The sequence below is a fragment of the Mixophyes fleayi genome, chromosome 6 (assembly GCF_038048845.1).
Source record: "Mixophyes fleayi isolate aMixFle1 chromosome 6, aMixFle1.hap1, whole genome shotgun sequence".
Taxonomy (NCBI): Eukaryota; Metazoa; Chordata; class Amphibia; order Anura; family Limnodynastidae; genus Mixophyes; species Mixophyes fleayi.
In genome coordinates this window covers 48378480-48398853 of record NC_134407.1, presented here as the reverse complement: position 1 = coordinate 48398853, position 20374 = coordinate 48378480, and the positions used below count along the sequence as shown (strand labels likewise).

General features: G+C 39.3%; 1 protein-coding gene across 2 annotated transcripts; it reads right to left on the bottom strand.

Annotated features, from left to right (window-relative positions):
• Positions 1-10: 10 nt before the first annotated feature.
• Positions 11-18464, bottom strand: RPP30 (ribonuclease P/MRP subunit p30). 2 transcript variants are annotated; one of them, XM_075216422.1, is made up of 12 exons: positions 18371-18464; positions 16740-16822; positions 12703-12758; positions 9194-9250; positions 8451-8525; positions 6205-6276; positions 5810-5899; positions 5227-5343; positions 4442-4471; positions 3154-3191; positions 2092-2171; positions 11-393 (listed from the first exon to the last, which is right to left on the bottom strand). In XM_075216422.1, exons 2-12 carry the CDS (start codon positions 16819-16821, stop codon positions 287-289), a joined length of 804 nt encoding a protein of 267 aa, XP_075072523.1. In that variant the 5' UTR covers position 16822; positions 18371-18464; the 3' UTR covers positions 11-286. The 2 variants fall into 2 exon arrangements, with proteins under 2 accessions (XP_075072523.1, XP_075072525.1); XM_075216424.1 differs by lacking the exon at positions 18371-18464 and adding an exon at positions 18259-18345.
• Between the last annotated feature and the right edge of the window lie 1910 nt (positions 18465-20374).

The window sequence follows — 20374 nt, the reverse complement described above, 5'->3', positions numbered from 1 at the left end:
AGTACACAAATGGGATTTTGAGCAAAGTATTTAATATTGTTATATATAATCTCAACTATTCCATTATTGTTTTATGGTTTTGTTAGTAACTATATATATTCTGTACAGCTGTTTAACAATAAACTTGTTAAAAGTATGAAAATAGTCTTTTTTATTATTTTTTACATAAAGTGCTATGCATAATTCCTACCAGCACATTTACACTCTCAATTTTCTTTTATTGGTATATATTTAACACATTGCAGAACTTTGACACATTTGGATTGAAAAATGAACATAAAATTTATTAATTTTTCGCTTTTTTGCAAACTGGTTCTCCTGTTGCTCCTTCCTCTTCTTCAGTTTGTGATTTCTTCACCGTACGTGTGATGCCAAAAGCTGTCTTTCTTGTTTCTGAGGGTGAAAACACACAATTAAATATGTTGTGGCTTTTGCCTACCACGTTAGAACATCGCAATGGAAATAAAACAGGATTAAAGTACAGTACATGCATGATTCACAACAAGTGGGTGGGAAACCCCTCAATAAGTTCTGTTATTAGCATTGTACATATAAGAACAAATATACAACAAAATGTCCAATTCTGCACTTCAACTACAAGCAGGAAGAGATGACCGCTCTGAAATCAGAGGCAAACGTGGCAGGGTAGATTCTGCACTAGCAGTAGTTGCACTCTGCGGGTATCAAGGAGATAATACTAACTTACCTGTGAAGGTCATTTAAGCTGGCATCTTGGGACATTGAAATAATTTATAACCCTAAAAAAAAAATGTATTGTGGACCTTGGCTCTATATTAGTTTTCCTGTCGGATCCCCACTTTGATGGTAGGTGCTTCTTATTGGTTGATTTTCCACAGTTCTAGGCAGATCTAAAATAAAGGTCTCTTCCTCAAGATTCAACATAATTCTTGGGCTGTCATCCTCCCCTAATGAATCACTCGATTTATGCCTAGAGATACTCTCACCCCTTCTCCTCCAGATCACCCCAAGCCTCATTCAACAACAAAGGGTGTCCTTTCTATGGAAGTTGCTGACTGCTTTTAATTCCTTCATAACTACTGGGGGTAAGAAACAACCACCAGAGGAAAAACAAAAAGGGACTTGTGAACATTTCTTATCTATTTGGAATGTCGGACTTGACTTTAAAGGTCATGGATATTTTGAAAAGCTCTTACCTATTTGAAGGGTCTTTCCATCCAAGTAGATGATCAAATATTTGGATGGAACTGCACAATGGGTAAGTACTATAGTCCTAGAAATCCCCAATCACACTCTCTCAATACACAGGTGTGCTGACAAATCTGGAAACAGTCCACTGAATACCATCAGCTGAGAGCATGGTGTAGTCGGGGGCTGGCTGGCCTGTGTGTAGTAATCCCTCCGGGCCAGTCCCATTGTGGGCTACCTTGGGCTGGGTCACTGGGCTATCTGTATTTGTTCCCCTTTAAAATGTTCCCGATAGGCTGCTGGGTCTAAAAAATACACCGATTTTCTACCCTTTCATTAAAAATAGCAAAAACAAATCACAGGCAGCAACTAATGAGTGAACAGGTGGAGAGATGGGTCAAGACACTTAATTAAGCGACATATAGTATTACCAGGCAATTTTGCAATGACATCACTGATAATACAGATATGTGCACCCCCAAAGCAAGTAGAAGAGTAATAAATTATCCTAATTCAGTGATACAGTGAAGCTCTGCCCTATTGCACAACATTAACATGTCAGCTTCAGCAATAAGTACAAGTAACTATTTCAGTTATTATTCAGCTCAGTAATACACAAGCCTTGTTGTATATGAATGTCTAATAGTATGTTCATTTGGTTTTAATAAAAACCTGTGTTCCAGCACAGGCTGCAGGGCTATATTTACCATATAGGCAAAGTGTTATATGGCAAAGGCAGCATAAAAATTAGGGATTATTAAATCATTTCTATAAATATGCAAGTTTTACTTTGCTTCTTCTACATTTAACTTTGCTATTTGGTCATTGCTAAGGGAGTAAGTGCTGATCTATGCAGGGTGCATAGAGTTTATGCATATCTGGTCTATGAAAGGACAAGCAGTACTTTGTATGATACAAACTTACCACCATGAAGAAGGGCAGATCGGCAATTTACAGACAGGGCAGCCTTGGCAGATGCTTCAGACAATCCAAACAGCAAACCTCTGATAATGAGTTCAGAATTTTACACACAATTATATTTTTCACCCAACAACATTCTAGAAAGGAAGATTTTAAAAGAATACATCAAGTGAGTAGTACAGAAAAATCTAAATAATATCCAAATGGGTTTCTCTAAATATAAATGTGAAACCCAGCACTCCCCCTATACCACCACAGGTCAAGACAAGCGTAATAGAGAAGTTGACATTTTAATGTACTTTGTTAAAAGAATATAACTGGTGGAAATTGAGGGTGAATTTATAGAGATTGATCCACAAAGCAAGGAACTCACAGTACCCCCAGGTGTGTGTTCCCCTTGGATCTGCTGGGACCTTTGAAATAACTTACATGACGAGTTGACAAAATGTCATTTTGTTCTGCAGGCTGATTTGAACATTTCCTTACATTTGAAATTTGGAACGATACTGTGCTTCTAGCTTCTGTACAAAGGGTGCAACGAGGGAGTACTGCACAAGTAATATGCAGCTGAATAAAAAAATACTGTAGACTGCAATCACAATGTTATGTGGATTATTTAGTAGAATGCCATGCTATAACCCACAGCAATGGGAGATCAACATTTAGCAGTCTACTGTAGTCAGACAAAGGAAAGCGGACATCTGATTGATTGCTATAGCATTGCTCTTTTCAGCCTGTCATTAAATAAACCCCTATGTATTGGCCCACAGCGATTACTGTTAAGTGTCTTCAGATGATTGAGGCGGCCAAACAAAGCTTATAATACAGATCATATTAGTACAGATGTGTCAGCAACATTTGATCCCATAAAACAAGTCTCTGAGCTGAGATTCCTAGGAGCAATGCATATTGCATGGTTTTGTTCAAAGACTCTGACATTTTTCCCTCCAATAGTTAATGTATTATTTTAATCAGTTTAATGTACATCAATTTCAACTAATTATTTAGACAAAGAACATGTTGCCTTCTAATTGCTTTACATAGATGCAAATAACAAAAGGATACAATGTGGCGACATCATAGGGACTTCTCAGTTCTATTGGCTGCAAATAAAAACAAAATTGTGTCACTTTTGATTTAAAAAGTAAAATACAAAAGTTACCTACATTCTAAGGCAGCGAAATGCAATCAGATACACATCAGGGGCTGCACGGGCGACCCTCTATCCTTCAAAAGCACTGAGAATTACCCTTAATGCCAGTAGAAAGTAAAAACAATACATTTAATCGAAAAAATATACATAACTATAATAACAGTGTTAAAGTGTTAAAAGCTATAACAAAGAAATCTGACAATAGATCAGGTGGGGGAAGCAAGTATAGGCTCAGAGGGCCACATGAGGCCCTAGGAATGCCTGTTGCCCATCACTGTTCTAAGGAATAAATTCAAATGCATGAAGATCTTTTCTCCACTATGGCTTATAGGTTCTGCATTAAAAGATTAAGAAGATTCAATTATGTTGCCAAGTTCTGTCTCATCCAGTTATTGCCCATCAGTGGCCAACATATCTTGCTGAGCAAACATCTTATCCTGGCTGATCCTTTCACCCGACCTCAGTGCCAAACAGGATCCGTTTCCGTTTGTCCCCACATTGGTGGCCAACTTGACGGTTCAGGCTGGGTGGACTCGTCACACGTGGACCTCTTACAGCATTTGCCAGATCACTGAACGCACACATTGAAGCAATTATTTTGAACAGATCACTCGGGAGTGACAATTTTTGGCCACAAATGAACCAATTTCATGCCAATACTGGAGTGCGTATGACCGGCGTAACAGGTTAAAGCAGCCAGAAGCCACATTGAGAAACACAGATCTGTGCAAACTAGTTTACATTGTACTACCTTCTCATGGAATTAGTGGTTAATTATAATACAAGTCCTAGAGTAGGTGATATGGATTCAGTAATCACTGAGGTTCTCTGTGATAATAATTAAAAAAAAAAAAAAAAAAAAAAGATCTCCAAGGTGCCACAATGGGACAATCTATTCCTTATAATAAACTAATTTTTTAAGGATTTACAGAAAATAGTTTAAGGTGCATCTTTCTAAAAATCTATAAAAATAAACCACTTCAACATGTCTGGCCATATAGGTAATCTGTTGTGTATAATGGGAACACATTATGCAAGTTTCTGAAATCTTGGTAACTAGTACATTCAATCTTAAAACGATAGAGATAGAAAGTGGTTTCAGCAGTCACATTATGCTTGCAAATAGAATAGAATTTATACACAAATATGATAATTAAAATCGGTTTGAAAGACATTTCAATAAACCAGAACTGAACTTACCTTTTCTGCAGCACTTGAAATAATAATGTTCTACAAGATAAAAGAAAGTATATACTATAGTAGAGTAAATGTTTTTAGTCACGTTTAGTTTCTTTGTATTCCGTTTCTATTGAAGTCAAGGTTTTTTTTACAAAGTTCCTCTATATCTTAATGCACATATAAGGTAAATGTAGGGCCCTGACTGGCTGTCACGCCCTATGTCTGACCACGATCACCAAATCCCATCATCTGGTGCCATCCACTGAGTCATGTAGTTGAAGTGCTCCTGCCAAGCCAAAGAGTGCACATTCCTCACAGTATAAAATGAGTATCATTTCTTAGAATGATCTATATTGTGTAAACTTACTATGATAAAAACAACAGGGGCAATGTTTCTAGGCATTACTAGGCAGAAACCTATAGCAATGAAAATGTAAAATGATTTTTTGGCCTGAACAGAAACAAAATAAATTCAGTAATGCAACCATAAAAGGTATCCAAAATGTGAAGCTGGGAGTCTGTATTGCCCTCCTGAGACCCCACAGTGTAACATTATTGCTATGGAGTTCCCATTACTGTGATCATGATGTTCTTACATGCTGCAATGTCAGCATGGTTTTGTAAACATAAGTGGCTATAGATAAACTGCATCTTAATAGATTCACCTACATGCATTTACTTTGATTCTCATTGTTATCTAATTGTAGCATATAACAAAAAAAGTCATAGTAATCTGTGCACTTTGCAATGTTGCTGTAACACTGACCAAACAAGGCAAGGATTGTTACATACAGACCATTACTTACCTTCCCCTTGCAGATCTGCATTAAGCTGAGTGCATTAGATATTGTGTATCTCCTTAAAGTGGAATCTTTGATTGCTGGGGTGTAAATCAACTCAAAAAAGATTCCTCGCTGGATCGCCTAGAGAAAGACAGTAAATAAACTACTACAGTGAAGATTGCTCAGGACTAGAGCAGAACCACAGCTCATCTTTATGAAAGATATACAGAGCCTGGAGATATTTAAAACATCATTACCTTCTGAGACAGCCCACTGTTGACTAACAACCTGTGTTATGCCTGACAACAGAAATATATTAGCAAAGGAAAGCGCTATGTTTGACTCCAAGGCCAATGCAGACACATGTAAAAGAGAACTCATTGAGCATGTCAAGCTTTTCCTTTTCCCGTGATGCTGGTCTCTGCAGCCAGTGGCAGTTCATAGAGCATAAAGAAACGATGAACACAGAGGAAAACTGGGTTCTAAAACCATTGTTACTGGCCCACAAAGCTTGCTAAGTGAGAACGGTCAGAATGGCTCTGAACTTACCGGTAATCAATCACATACAATGAACAAATAGAATTATAATTTATTTACTAAAACTCACAGCATTCACAGGTGGTCTTCTGAAGAAGAATGGATATTTTTCAGTTACATTGATGCATATCAGGTCCACATCAATGGATGTGCAAGCAGCCTTAGATAAAAGAAAAAGACCTTTCAGTGCTGACAAAGTCAATGCAAAAAAACCATATACAATTTTACTTATAACAATAGCATTATGCAATACACTTTGAAAAAACTTCTGTCAAATAGCTTGAAACAAAAACATAAAACATTTTCAATTAAGCAGCCAACTAAACACAGGTTGCTTTATTTAAACACCGTCACACTATTTTTGTCCAATCTAGCGAGACTTATGTCAAACTTCTAAACAAACTATGCTTCATCTGTAATTGAACTTTATTTGTCAACAAGTAAAATCTAGTTGTCATAACTTACATGAAACAACTTCTCAGTTTTGGGATAGACAGCCACGATATCATACAGCCTGGTTAAAGGTGAGGTTGATCTCTATCAAAAGAATATTGAAAACCAAAATAAGTCTTCATTTAATAAAAGAAAACAAACATACAAAAACAAACCCAACCCCCTGCACAATCCGGGTAAAGTTAACACAAGCTTGAGCATTCAGACTCTGGTTATGTTTGGTGCAAATTTTCATAATGCTTAATTAGCAATAGTGAATTCAATTAATAGTCAAGACAGATGTTTCTTCATAGGAGTCTTTATTTGTTTGCAAATAGTGTAATTGGAAAGCAGTAGAGGAAGGAAAGTGGCACATAGACCAAGTAAACTTTTAATAATAAACATATAACAAATAGGTTGATATGTTGCTACAAAAGATGATATATTATACATTATAGGGCAGCACGGTGGTTAGCACTTCTGCCTTTCAGCACTGGGGTCATGAGTTCAATTCCCGACCATGGCCTTATCTGTGACGAGTTTGTATGTTCTCCCCGTGTTTGCGTAGGTTTCCTCCCACACTCCAAAAACATACTGGTAGGTTAATTGGCTGTTAATAAATTGACCCTAGTCTGTCTGTGTGTGTTAGGGAATTAAGACTGTAAGCTCCTATGGGGTAGGGACTGATGTGAGCGAGTTCTCTGTACAGCACTGCGGAATTAGTGGCCTATATAAATAAATGGTGATGATATTATTGCTACAGAACCAATGCAGATCAGGTTAACCACGTTCCACTGTGTTCAGGGACTTCTTTCAACAAGAACAAGACGAAACATGCTGAATAAACCATGGAACCTAACACTTTTCTCTCAAGATTCTCTAGTACCGCACAAGACAGACAGTAACACCTGAGACGAAAACACACTATTCCACATCTCCGCCTATACGGTCCACAAAAGCAGAAAACCTGAAGTTCAGCCCTTGGAACATAGTCTACAGAGCTAAAAAGTATGCCTTGACCTGCCCAATACAAATACTACAGAGGAAAAGACTTATCAGAGCAGTATATCTTCCGCGACAATACAAACCACACTGAGAATCATCCACACCACCCCCCAAGCACATAGATTAAACACATACTACACCACTGAAACCAAGGACACATACCTATACACCTAGAAAGCTCAGACCAGCAATCATATGCAATGAGCACAATGAATATATGCAGCAGATTGTTTACATACATCATACTGCACTATAAACAAAAAGAGCTATACATTTATCTAGGGCTATAAACATCCACAAAACCCCAACCACAAGAACTGTACTGTGCTATAAACACAGAAAGCTAAAAGACATTACATGTGATAAATACTCCAACAGCCACATACTAAGAGCTATAAACACCACAGAGACATAAACATTTCCAATTTGGACAAAAAAAACCCCAAAAACTATAAACAAAACCGCAAAAAAAAAAGCTATAAATCACCACATAAAAGCTTATACCGCAAAACACTGCAAATACCGGAAAACAAATGTGTTACAGAGAAAACTGAAATGACCATTGGGGAAAAAAAAAATAAACACCCAACAAAAACCACCGTCACTCCACCTCCACATACAAACAACAAGTAGGACTAACAACTCTCATAGGCAGGTCTACAACACGGAACCCTGTTTTCTCACTCCATACAGATATCTAGACATAACCCAAACACTTCCACAACGAACTGTGCCACGGAAACCTCAAACAAACCCCGATCCACAGTACAGGAACTACTGCATCTTCCAATAGGCAGCAACCTCAAAACAGTTTTTTCTGGCATAAGTCCATTATATGCTCAATAAAAAGTTCACTTTTGTGACATTTTCCTTATTCTATTGCCCTCCAATTACCCTATTACTGACTTCACTGGCGTGGTAGCCTAGGAACAGCTCAGTACAGTACAAAGTACAGATTTGGTGATTATGTTTCCTGGGAGCACTCACCATTCCTTGATTGGGAATATGGTCATTATTAGATTCCCAATAGCAGACATTTCAGTTTTGATTCCCATCTCACACCCTCCTCTCTCTCACTATATTGTGCTGTAGAACTTTAGTGCGTCCCACAGTGTTTAACAATAAAAAATATACTTACAAATTTATTCAGCTAAAATAGCAGCTAGAGGAATAATATGACAATATAATTTATTATGTGTGTGGAGGAAGGAAAAAAGTTAAACATTTCTGATAAGATGAAAACAAAAGAAACAAGCAGGAGTTAAACTACATACCAGTACATTGCAATGAGACGGGTCGGATGCTATAATTGTTAGTCTAGTAAGAATTTTGATCGGAGCCGATTTACCCTGCAGACAATAAGCAGACAACAAATTTTAACGTGCTAAAACAAAATTAAATGAAAAACAAAAACACAAGATTATGGGGATTTTCTTTAGGGGTAAAACGTGCAAACCAAACATTAAAGTTCCACTAACACCTGTAGTATTGTAATAACATATTCCTCCCCTTAACCAAAGCCCTGGAGCACTTTGCGTGCAGATATTTTTTCCACCCCGAGGCTGTGCTGGTTCTAGAATACAGAACCAGAAAATCCGGCTCTGCATGGGGAGAAACACATTGGTAAAATATTACAGTAGGTGGTAGTGCCGCTCTGAATGTCTATTTTACAAATAACCCCTACCCCTATTTTGCCAACGCGACCTCTAAAAAGACAATACTGTAAAGTTTTTCTTTAAATTAAATATTTCTTTCAGTGATCACCATAAATACATGGCATTATGAATTATTCATGGACAACATTCCTTCCAATAAGGACAATCTGTAGCCCAATTTAGAAAGAATGGACATAGCTGCAATGACACACTATCGCCCCAGCACGTCAGAGCTATGGATATTAGACTTTGCTTAGCATTATAATCAAGTAAAGACTGTACCTAATTATATTTCTTGACCTGAGGTTCGCTCCAAAGGACTAACACGATTTTATGACATATACAGACACTAGTTTAAATACCTGTACAGTCGGCAGTGATGGAAATAGATCTGTTGGTGATATGGGTTTCCCAATTTCCTATAAGAAAATGTAAACATTCTCAGTAATGCATATAAAACATTATCACAGGTTCCAGTAAAAACTTTCCTACTATTCAAACTTCAGTGATGATATAGGGACGAAACCTTATTTGTTGAATGGTCATTTTAAACAGCTCCTCTCCGTAAAGTTTGTGATTTTTAATTCATATGCCTCAACTGGTAAGATTACTTGCAAATCATCAGTCTTTTTCTGCTGCCTTAGACTATGGTTGAAAATTAGATATATTAAAGAGCCATTTTTTAATATTATTTCCAATACAAGATGATTTTCAAACACTTCTTTCTTTTTTAAACTATAAGACAGGTGAAAATGAACTGCATTCCTCTGGACCACAAATGGATACTTATTAGCAGAGTACACCAAAATTGTTTCAATTGAAACGAGTTTTGTCTGCCTCCATCTTACACTGTAGTAAACAGGGAATTACTTTTTACGTGTGGTTTACACTTTGATATTGCTAATAGCTGTGCCTAACTAGTAATTGTCTAAAAGCAGTTATACCCCATTCATACTGCACCAAAATACCGGGTTTTTGCCGGGGGCGAGCTCAAACGACCCGGGTCTTGGTGCAGTATGAATGGTACAAGTCAAAAATCCCGGGTCTAAAAACCCGGGTCTTCAACCCGGGATTTATCGAGGGGTAATTCCCGGGTCGGACCCGGGTTGCCTGCACTATGAATGGTGCAACCCGGGTTTTTCAGAAAACAAGCTGATTGGCTGTCTGCCTGTCTCTGGAGGATTTGGAATTAGGCATTTCTCATTCATTTTATGCTTGCCAAAAAAAAGGCCATTAATTTTCCATCTAGAAGTCTAGTCTTTAGGGGTAATCATTGAAATATGCAATGCCTAGCTTTAAAAGCTCCTACAACCTTCCCTTAAATATATGTTTCAGAAAGCCCTCCTAGACTAGTACGACTAAATATATAAGCCAAATGGAAGTATCCTTTATTTATTAATGTATTATTATATTGTGTATCACCATTTTTCAGCCAATGAAAACTGCTCTGGTGATGACTCTCACAAATTGCCAGGGCACAGACTTGTGCAGTATGAATGGGGTCAACCCGGAAAATTCCCGGGTCCGAGGTGCAGTATGAATGGTGTTTCTGAGCTGGGACGCTCCGAGCCCCGGCAAAAACCCGGGATATTGCCGGGGCGGCAGTATGAAAGCGGTATTACATACACCTTGCTACCTGTGTTTAAGATATAGTAGCTCTTCCCATATGTAGCCATATTTGCTTAGATGGCAAGAGAAATGCTCTAACCAGGGCAGTAACTAGGGCTGTGCGACAGGGGCGACCGCCCAGGGCGCAATGCTGAAGGGGGGTGCAATTTAGGAATTTTTTAGGTTCATTTGGTTAAAATTGAGGGCTAGGGGGGCGGAATTTCTCTCTCGCCCCAGGCGCTAGAATTCTAAGTTACGGCTCTGGCTCTAACATCTAGGGGTAAATGTATCAAGCTGAGAGTTTTCTGGCGGGTTTGAAAAGTGGAGATATTGCCTATAGCAACCAATCAGATTCTAGCTATCATTTTGTAGAATGTACTAAATAAATGATAGTTAGAATTTGATTGGGTTCTCAAACCCGCCGGAAAACTCTCAGCTTGATACATTTACCATCTATTGTTTGTTAAACAAGTTGGCTATTAGAACTATACTTCATTAAGACCCAACACTACAGTCTTCCTGCACTAGTTTTACAAGAGCCTCACATCACTACTTCTCTGCTCCTTCTAATATCCAACTGGCTTCCTGTCTACCACCCTTCTCCTCCTCAGACCAAGTGGTCCTTTCACATGCAGCCCTGTCTTCACTGTCACTAGCAAATAGGTCACTGAATTTCAAAATATCAGCACATATCACCTAACATACTCTATATGCTGCTGTAAACACTCCGATGATTTGATTGGCTAATAAACTGGGGGCCTTTCAGATCAGCAGAGGAATAAGTTTAAATACAATAATAATAATTTAGTCAAATGTCCGTTGAAATATAGACGGAAAAAAGGAAAAGCAAGGAGACATATGCCAAACAAGTTGAACTAGGAGATGGAGCACACAGTTCTACACATTCCCCTTGGCTACATGTGCGCGCGCCTGTTCAAGACCAAGTAACTGGTGAGTGCACCTATGCAAATTAGGGGAGCTGAATTTGCAAAACAGATACACACTCTAAAATGCCCAGTATCCGGAGCATATTGTAGATGATCAGTCTTCTCACTTCTTCATAATCTTTCTGGACCCCTCTGCCTATTCTGACAACGTTGATCACCCTCTTCTCTTGCACACCCTTCGTTTTATTGGTCTTTTAGATGCACTTCTTCCTAGTTCACTTCCGTGCCTATCCACCAGCTCCTTCAGTGTCTGTTGTGGTCACACAAGGCTCTGTTATTGGCCCTGTTCTTCTCACTGTACACCACTTCTCTTGGGAAACTAATTTGTGCATTCAGCCTCCAGCAACATCTCTAAGCTGATGACACACAAATCTTCCTGTTCTCATTGGACCTCTACCCGTCTCTACTATTTTGTGTGACAAACTGTCTCTCTGCTATTTCCACATGAGGGTCCCAAAGCTACCTAAGGCTCAGTAAGTCCACAACAGAGCATATCTTCACCACTCCCAGAATCACCATGTTCCTTCAAATCTCCCTCAGCATAAAACACCACTATTTCCTCAATCCATGTTACCTTTGTGTCACCCTTGACTGTACCCTCTGCTTTATTTCTCACCTTAGAATTATTGCCAGAATATGCCCTTTTCTTACCCATAATGCAACCAAAACACTTATTGATTCTCTCTCCCCCACCTTAACCTATGCACAACCTGTTAGACAGAAACTACAATGTGGTAAAGGGGAGGATGGGGAGCTCAAGTCTCATCCTTGGTATTACATTACACAACCGGAGGCGACAGGTAACTCTGCAACAGCAGACTGAGCTTTACTGTAAAACGGCTTCCTAGGTACATTGACCAAGTAATCATTGCAGGCTCACTAGTAATATTATGGACTCCACAGATGTGACAATATAGCGAAAGCACGGACGTATAATTGTAGCCTCCCCATGGTTCCTGTCACTGAATCTCACTGCTATACTATTAAGGGGAGGACTATGAAAGAAACAATATGCATTCTGTAAAAGGGTTTATATATAGATCTGCAGTGTGTGTTTAGGCGGCAGGTCTATGTTAAAAAGATATCACATCAATTTATTTTAAAATGAATGCTGATAAGATCTATATGACATTTAGATAACTAAAATCCCTTTCAATTTGGCATCGTTTATGTACCTTTAATACCACCATAGTGCACACACATTCTGAACTTATACAGATATTAAGCAATATGCAATATTGTGTGTATAACCTAGATTTTTACAATATGTAATAAAATTCTAATATAAAATATATAAAACTTGATTTAAATCTTACCGGTTTCTTTTTTTCCATGTCCACTACATGATTGATGGCAACAGATGAATAGCCAACTGAAAGTTTAAGTATATATATATATTACTGATCAGAATGAAAAAATAAGTCAAATCAACGAGGTCAATTAGAAAACAATAACATGGTAGTTGAGTAGTTCAATAGGGGTAGATTGTAAAACCAGCATTGTGTTTGTGTATATCAGGGAACTTTTTTACCCTTTACCCCCAAATATATTTAAATACACCGACATTACCCCCTTGATTTGAAAGGAAGGAAATCATATATTGTTAATTATTCAATTCAAAATTTTATTGAATCTATTCAAAATTTCTTTGAAAGCTTCTACTTCAAAATTTCAGGTTTTGGAGAAATGATGGTGCTTCATTTTTGATACGAGAGCATCAATATTGGGGCATTTTGGTGTCAGAGCAATTTAGGTACCGTCTTCAGCGTCCAATCGATTTCTCTGATTTGTTTTTATGTTCGTTAGAGTGGAAAATCCTTGTTCGCAAAGGTAGGTTGTTGCAAAAGGCAGCAACTTTTTGACTGCCTCCTCATGTGCAATTTTGAATGCCTTTGCAGCTGTTGACATCCAAAAATATGACATATCTGATTTGTTTTCAAATGCAATAGGGGGTCTTCATTATTGCATCAAAGCTCAAGAACTGCCTCTGCCAACCCTTGAGGCTCTTCTGGTACAACAGCAGTTTCACATTTAAAGGGGTCTACAACCCAACTGACAGCATGTGAATCGGCAGCATTACCCTCAGGAATTTCATTTTTACCCCATTTGGGGTAATTTACCCCTGTTCCCTGACCACTGGTGTATATGTACAATAACAGAAATATGATTTTGCAAATAAATACAAATATTTATAAGATAAAAACCAAAAACAGAACAGTCACCTGCAAGCAACTGATCACAATAAGTTATTTTGCAAGGAAATCTGATGTGCAGATCAACTTTCAAAATGAACATGTATTGTCACTTTCCAAAATGTAAAGCATCAAGGAGTATATTCCCAAAGAATATTAAGAGAGTGCAGATATATCAATAAGTAAATTGGATATATAGAATACATATATGTGAATTTAATACTATAGAAATATCCAACTGACACATAAGACAGAAATGACGTAGCCTTTAAAGCTATTCCACTGAACCTTTCTACATCTTCTTTGTGCACTATGCAACACTCACTGCACTAGACATAATTATACCTCTGGAGCTCTACCCCTTTTGACATATGTCAAACTCTGTCTCTCTCAAGGGTATAATTACTAAACTGTGAGTTTGAAAACATGAAGATATTGCCTATAGCAACCATTCAGATTCTATCTGTCATTTTGTAGAATGTTCTAAATGATAACTAGGGGCCTGATTCATTAAGGATCTTAACTTAAGAAACTTCTTATTTCAGTCTCCTGGACAAAACCATGTTACAATGCAAGGGGTGCAAATTAGTATTCTGTTTTGCACATAAGTTAAATACTGACTGTTTTTTCATGTAGCTTCAATATACAAATTATTGGCAAAAGACTCAGTCTCCTTTTTAGAACTCGTATTTAGATACATAAGGGGAAATTCAATTCACCCCGTAGTACCACCGCGTAGAACGTATTACCGTTATTACAGTAATATTAATCCGGCTTTCTGCTTGCAGCTCAGGGAGCTACGAGCGGGTGTTGAAATTACCGTAACAACGGTATTTAAGCGCACTATTACCGTATGTCACAGTCACTAGGACTCTTGACCCAGAATTTACCAGAATAGAACTTTACTCACCAGAGGCGCGGAGTCTAACACAGCGGCTGGTCTTCTCCAAGAACTCACGCAAGGAAGTATGTGTTTTAGCGGCTTCCGCTGTGCAGGTCGCGGCCCTCTGGAGAGTATGGTAAATGGACGGATACAGCTATACACGATGGGAGCAGGGACCTCCTTAAGCTGGATAAAAGGTGGAACGCAGGAGAGTGGAAAGTCTCGGAGTAGTAGGTAGTTCAGGAGTGACTTGAATGATGGATGAACTATCACAGATAAATACGTACACTAACTTGGTAAAGACTATTCAAGCTGCCAATATAATACTAAGTAACGGAGTACTTGTAGCTGGCAGTTATTACCACTAATGCGAAATAGTAACTTAGTCCAGATTGCAAGTAAGATACAAGATGGCATGAAACGATCTGCGGCTGACAGACTTCACCACTGACGTGGAGTAGAGACTTGTCCAGATTGCAGGTAAGATACAAGGTAGCGTGGAACGATCTGCGGCTGACAGGTATTACCACTGGCGTAGAGTAGAAACTTGTGCAGTTTGCAGGTAAGATATGGGGTAGAGGGGAACGATCTGCGGCTGACAGGTATTACCACTGGCGTGGAGTAGAGTTTCCACGGCAAACAGGAACCACGAACAGTAGCAGTGAACTCCATGGATACCTCAGAGGAATGAGGACCAAGAACAGGCAACGCTAGTAGGGCCGCAGGTGTCTTAAATAGTGAGGAGTAACTAATCATCCAATGAGGAGAGGAACAAGGTTTTATCAATCCTATAGGCCTGCACATGCGCAGACCTCTGGTCAAGATGGCGGGCGGCCGCGGCGCAAGACAGGCACCGGCAGAGCAGAGAGAGACCTAGATCTTGAGCCAGCTGATCTAGCGGTCCGGTGCGTGACACCGTAATAATATTAATAATGCGCAGGCCGCATTACATTTTACAGTGACGCGACCAATTGAATCTCCCCCAAGGGGTAAATGTATCAAGCTGAGAGTTTCTGCTGGGTTTGAAAAGTGGAGCTGTTGCCTATAGCAATCAGATTATTGCTGATTATTGCTGTCATTTTGTAGAATGTACTAAATAAATGATAACTAGAATCTGATTGGGTGCTATAGGCAACATCTCCACTTTTCAAACCTGGCAGACACTTGCAGCTTGATACATTTACCACTAAGGGTTAGAGATTTGTACAGTCAATCAGGTTTTGTGTCACATAAAAAAGAAAAAAAAAGGATTGCAAGATTTAAAGAATAGTCTGTGGAATCAATGGTGGTATTTTTCTTCGCAGAAACGAGGGCAAAACTTAAAGTGGACCCATCACTTTCACACAGTGGAGGTAGCCATTTTTGTGGACTGAACCAATAGTCAGTCAATCCTTTCAATTAGACAAATCAAAATAGTTTTCATTGTTATGCAATGCATCCCCTTGCTGTCAAATATATTGTAAGTTTCACTAAATTTTACTTTTTTATGAATATTGTGTAAGGAAAATAAACAAAACTCCATGCAAGGGGTTTTAATTAATAACCTAGCACTTTATATAGCATAATCATCCTCCTCACCCGCCTTTCCATATTAGCTCCTTGCCCCAGAGCCCTTCTGGATGGCAAGTATGGAGGCCTGTATCATAGTGGGATTTTTTTTGTTCAGCTACCCTGATCAGAGACTTGGCACAAGGTGTAGGTTATTCCCAGGACCTCATACTTCAGTGACATCACTAGCTCCTAGTGATTTAATAGACTGCATTGTCAGATATCAGCCCATAACCCATATAGCTTCCTTCACTGTTTACAGATGATGGGTAGGCTGTAATATTTTGAAAGCTCGACTATGCTGTGAAATGTAAGCATTGCTTAAATCAGTGGTAGTTGGTTTTACGGTGCAGACAAACCCGACAGTAGAGGGCGGCTAAAAGATAGCAATGACAAGACCGGTCATGTAGAAATTGCGACTTACCAATTTCATGACAAGTGGTATTTGCAGCAGCTTCAGCGCGGTTTTAAAGCGGCAATGGCTGGACCCACAGCCTGGATTGCATTATACATGCTGTGGGTCCAGCCATTGCCGCTTTCAAACCGCAGCTTGCATTCAGACAATTACAAATGACGTGATTTCTTAGCGCCCACCTTTTGCAAATTCGGTTTTATCAGTGTCAGGAAATTGAAGCTGCCGCCAACACCACTTGTAGAAATTGCAACAATGACTAAATCATATCTCCATATATTTGTGAAACTTTAAATTTCCAGACTATGTGGTACTTACGATGCGCTGCCATTTCAATAATGCTCTGAAGCTTCTTTACTTCTGTACAGTTCGTAATATTCAGGTCTACAAACACTGCCATTCTGAAATAAAAAGGCACATTGATATCTGAATAGGTCTGTGTAGATCGCTGTAGTAATTGTGTCAGACTTTGACCGGGTTAAGTGGACGCAATATGAGAGGGTTCTTAGAAAACCCAAAACACTGTAACCTGAATGTGGGTGAAGGCATCACCTAACCAGCACTTATTCTATTTATCAGCACAAAACAGCTACTGTAAGCCAAACTTCAGTTTAATAGGGATAAAGTAGACTCTGCTGCAAACTAAAGGATATTAGGAGTTACCCAGGCATTCTGTGGCCATATAAGAGTGATGTTGCAGACACACAGATTATAAATAGAATTATACTTCCATGCATTAACATATCATCATCATCATCATTAAATAATATAGCGCCACTGATTCCGCAGCGCTGTACAGAGAACTCATTCACATCTGTCCCTGCCCCATTGGAGCTTACAGTCTAAATTCCCTAATATAGACACTCACTTACAGACAGACAGACACAGAGGGAGACAGACAGGTAGAGACTAGGGTCAATTTTGATAGCAACCAATTAACCTACTAGTATGTTTTTGGAGTGTGGGAGGAAACCGGAGCACCCGGAGGAAACCCACGTAAACACAGGGAGAACATACAAACTCCACACAGATAAGGCCATGGTCGGGAATTGAACTCATGACCCCAGCGCTGTGAGGCAGAAGTGCTATCACTTCGCCACTGTGCTGCCCATATATATTTATCTAACTTGGCAGGAGGGGGCTATCAGTCAGTCACTGTCCCACTATACAAGACATAAATCATTTTTATTTGTATTAAGAGTCCACAGCCCAGACAGCTAACCAATTTATGAACTCCTGATGAGGGAAGATGAATAAGCCCTGGTACACAGGTGGATTAGCCATGCATGATTAAAGAAAAAAAAAAAGTTTTCTCTTGTTATTGTTTATTTAGTATAGTGGGTAAATAGTACAGTAACTGGTGGGGTGAGGCATGTAATTACTACCTCTTTAGTGGTTACTCATGAAGTTTAGAACTGAGCTACACATACATCTGTGCAAAATACTTGAAACTAAACTCCATGATCAGAGCCATAACTTTGCTGCCCTAATCCTCAATTTTAACCAAATGAACCTAAAATATTCATACCCCACTCTTGGTGTTGCACCCTGGACGGTCACCCCTATCACACAGCCCTAGTTATGGCCCTGTTCATGATTACCATACCAGAATTAACAAATATTTTAATTACCAGATCCAGATAGTAATTCTGATCAAATATGACGTTTTATTATGTATTTTACAGGAACATTATCTGCACTCTAGTGTGACAGCCCTTATTCCGTGCAACTGGATTGCAGTTATGTGACAATTATGTGATGGGAAGTTGCATCAAACAACATTTGCTGCTATGATAAGCTGGACCTATGGAAATGAAGCATGTGAGTCTTTACACACCCCTTATATAAATCGAGCCTTTCTATAATATACAGGCTGTATAAGTGCTCCCTATTGTACAGTGACACCCTTACACACTGCTGCACACACAGACAGAGCTCCATGCTACTACCTGTATGATGCTGTGCTCTCCCCAGCAATCTGCAGCGACCACGTGACAAGCAGTCTGATTAGGCTCCTCCCCAGAACGGGCGGAGCTTATACAGCTGGTCAATCACGGATTTCCCTGGGTTCAAAAGAATCTGCCAGTACAGTGTTCGCGTTAGACAGGAGAAGGGGAGGGGAGAAGAGCTGCTTTCGGCCCAGTTGTGTGGCTGTAAAAGCAGCTTCTGCTTAACCCTCAGTGTGCTGAAGATTTATAAATCCAGCGTCTCAGGCTTGTAAAACACGTGACTCACCAGTTGGGATAAACTGAAGAAAACTGTATTTGCTGCATATAAATGTCCCTTGTTTGTAGTTAGTGACACAGCAGTCCATGTCCTAAAGCAAGAGTTGCATCAGGCATGTAAATCCAGTTAAATGTAAAATACACATATTAGAGTTAGTAGATTTCGTCAAAACTAATTTGACTTATTATGTTCCACATCAGCAATGTGACACCAGACACATGAATTGTATATGTTTCTTGACCATTGTGCAATTAGTTCCCATGGATGCCTGCATAGAAAAAAAATGCAGACGGTAGCATATGTTAGGGGCGGATTAGGAACTTAAAGTGACCCTGGAAAAAATTCAGAAAGTGGCCTTATGTGGGCGGGCCCAAGTCAACTGTAGGTGGAGCTAACACTAAAGTAGGCGGGATTAGCACAGTTATCCATAGCCACATCAATGGTAGGTATGGCTAATCCAACATGCAATGGTAGACAAAGTCATATCAATGAAAGGTATAACTAATGCACAAATAAAAGGCTATAAAGTATTTGGCTCTACCCAAAGTATTCATTACTTTGGGTAGAGCCAAACACTTTATTCATAAAGAACTGAAAACTGGGTTGTGACCACATTTTGTAAAATACAGCATACTTGCCAACTCTCCTGGAATGTCCGGGAGACTCCCGCATTTTGCGAGACTCCTGGCGAGTGTGGCAATCTCCCGCATCTGGATAATTCTGCCCACTTCCTAGTGAAGTGGGCAGAATTAAATCCCAAACGCCGCGATTCCCGGTGAATCGCGGCGTTTGGCCCCGCCCCCCGTTGTCAAATCACGCGTTTTGCATCATCACGTTATAGGGGTGCATTTTGGAGCCCCGCCCCCCATTACGCCCACCTCCTCTGCATGCTCCCGGATTTGAAGAACAGAAGGTTGGTAAGTATGAAATACAGACATTTGATTCTCTGCACTCACTAAATGCATTATTAATGCTATTTTACATGCTTAAAGGTGTACAGGGAATGTTAGTTCTACTTATTGCAATACATGTTAAACTGACCAACTACGCCAAACTAAACCTTTGGCCAGTCCTACACTAAATATGAACATGAGTTCAATATGAACTTTAACATGATCATTCATGTGCTTTTTGTCTGAGTTGAGGCTTTCTTACACAAAGCTTTTAAAGACAAGTATTAAAGAGTATTAGCAGCTATTAGACACCTAGGGAATTACCTGACACAAGTTGGATGGGAGGGGAGCTATAATAACAGTTTGTTTAAAAAATTTTTTTTTTAACAAACGAGGCTATAAAATATTGTGTACCCCAAGTATTTGATGATTGGAAAGAAATGAAAACTGTGGTGAAAGAGGAGTGTGACCACATTATGCAAATAATTTGATCCTCTACACCAGTGGTTTCCAAACTGGGTGCCGCAGCTCCCTGGGGTGCCGTGGCTAGGGCTGGTGGTAGAGAAAGCAGGGGTAACTTGGTAATTATTTTGGCTTAGGGGTGCCTTGAAAAACTTATGGGGACCCTAAGGTTGCCTCGAACTGAGAAAGTTTGGGATCCACTGCTCTACACTCACCAAATACTAATTAACGCTATTCTAGCTACTTCAAGCTGCAGTATATTAAAAGGGGAATGTTAGTTCCACATATTGCAATATATGGTAAGCTGACCAACTCATGCCAGTCTTGCCCTTCTGGCCAGTCCTACAATAAATATAAATATGTATTTAATTA

What these genes read in the sequence shown, in the direction of transcription:
- RPP30 (XM_075216422.1), bottom strand. Translation starts at nt 16,821, where the DNA reads ATGGCAGTGTTTGTAGACCTGAATATTACGAACTGTACAGAAGTAAAG. An exon ending in ACATGGAAAAAAAGAAACCG is followed by an intron (nt 9,251 to 12,702) that starts GTAAGATTTAAA and finishes ATTTTCTTATAG; the next exon opens with GAAATTGGGAAACCCATATC. An exon ending in CATCACTGCCGACTGTACAG is followed by an intron (nt 8,526 to 9,193) that starts GTATTTAAACTA and finishes TATTGTCTGCAG; the next exon opens with GGTAAATCGGCTCCGATCAA.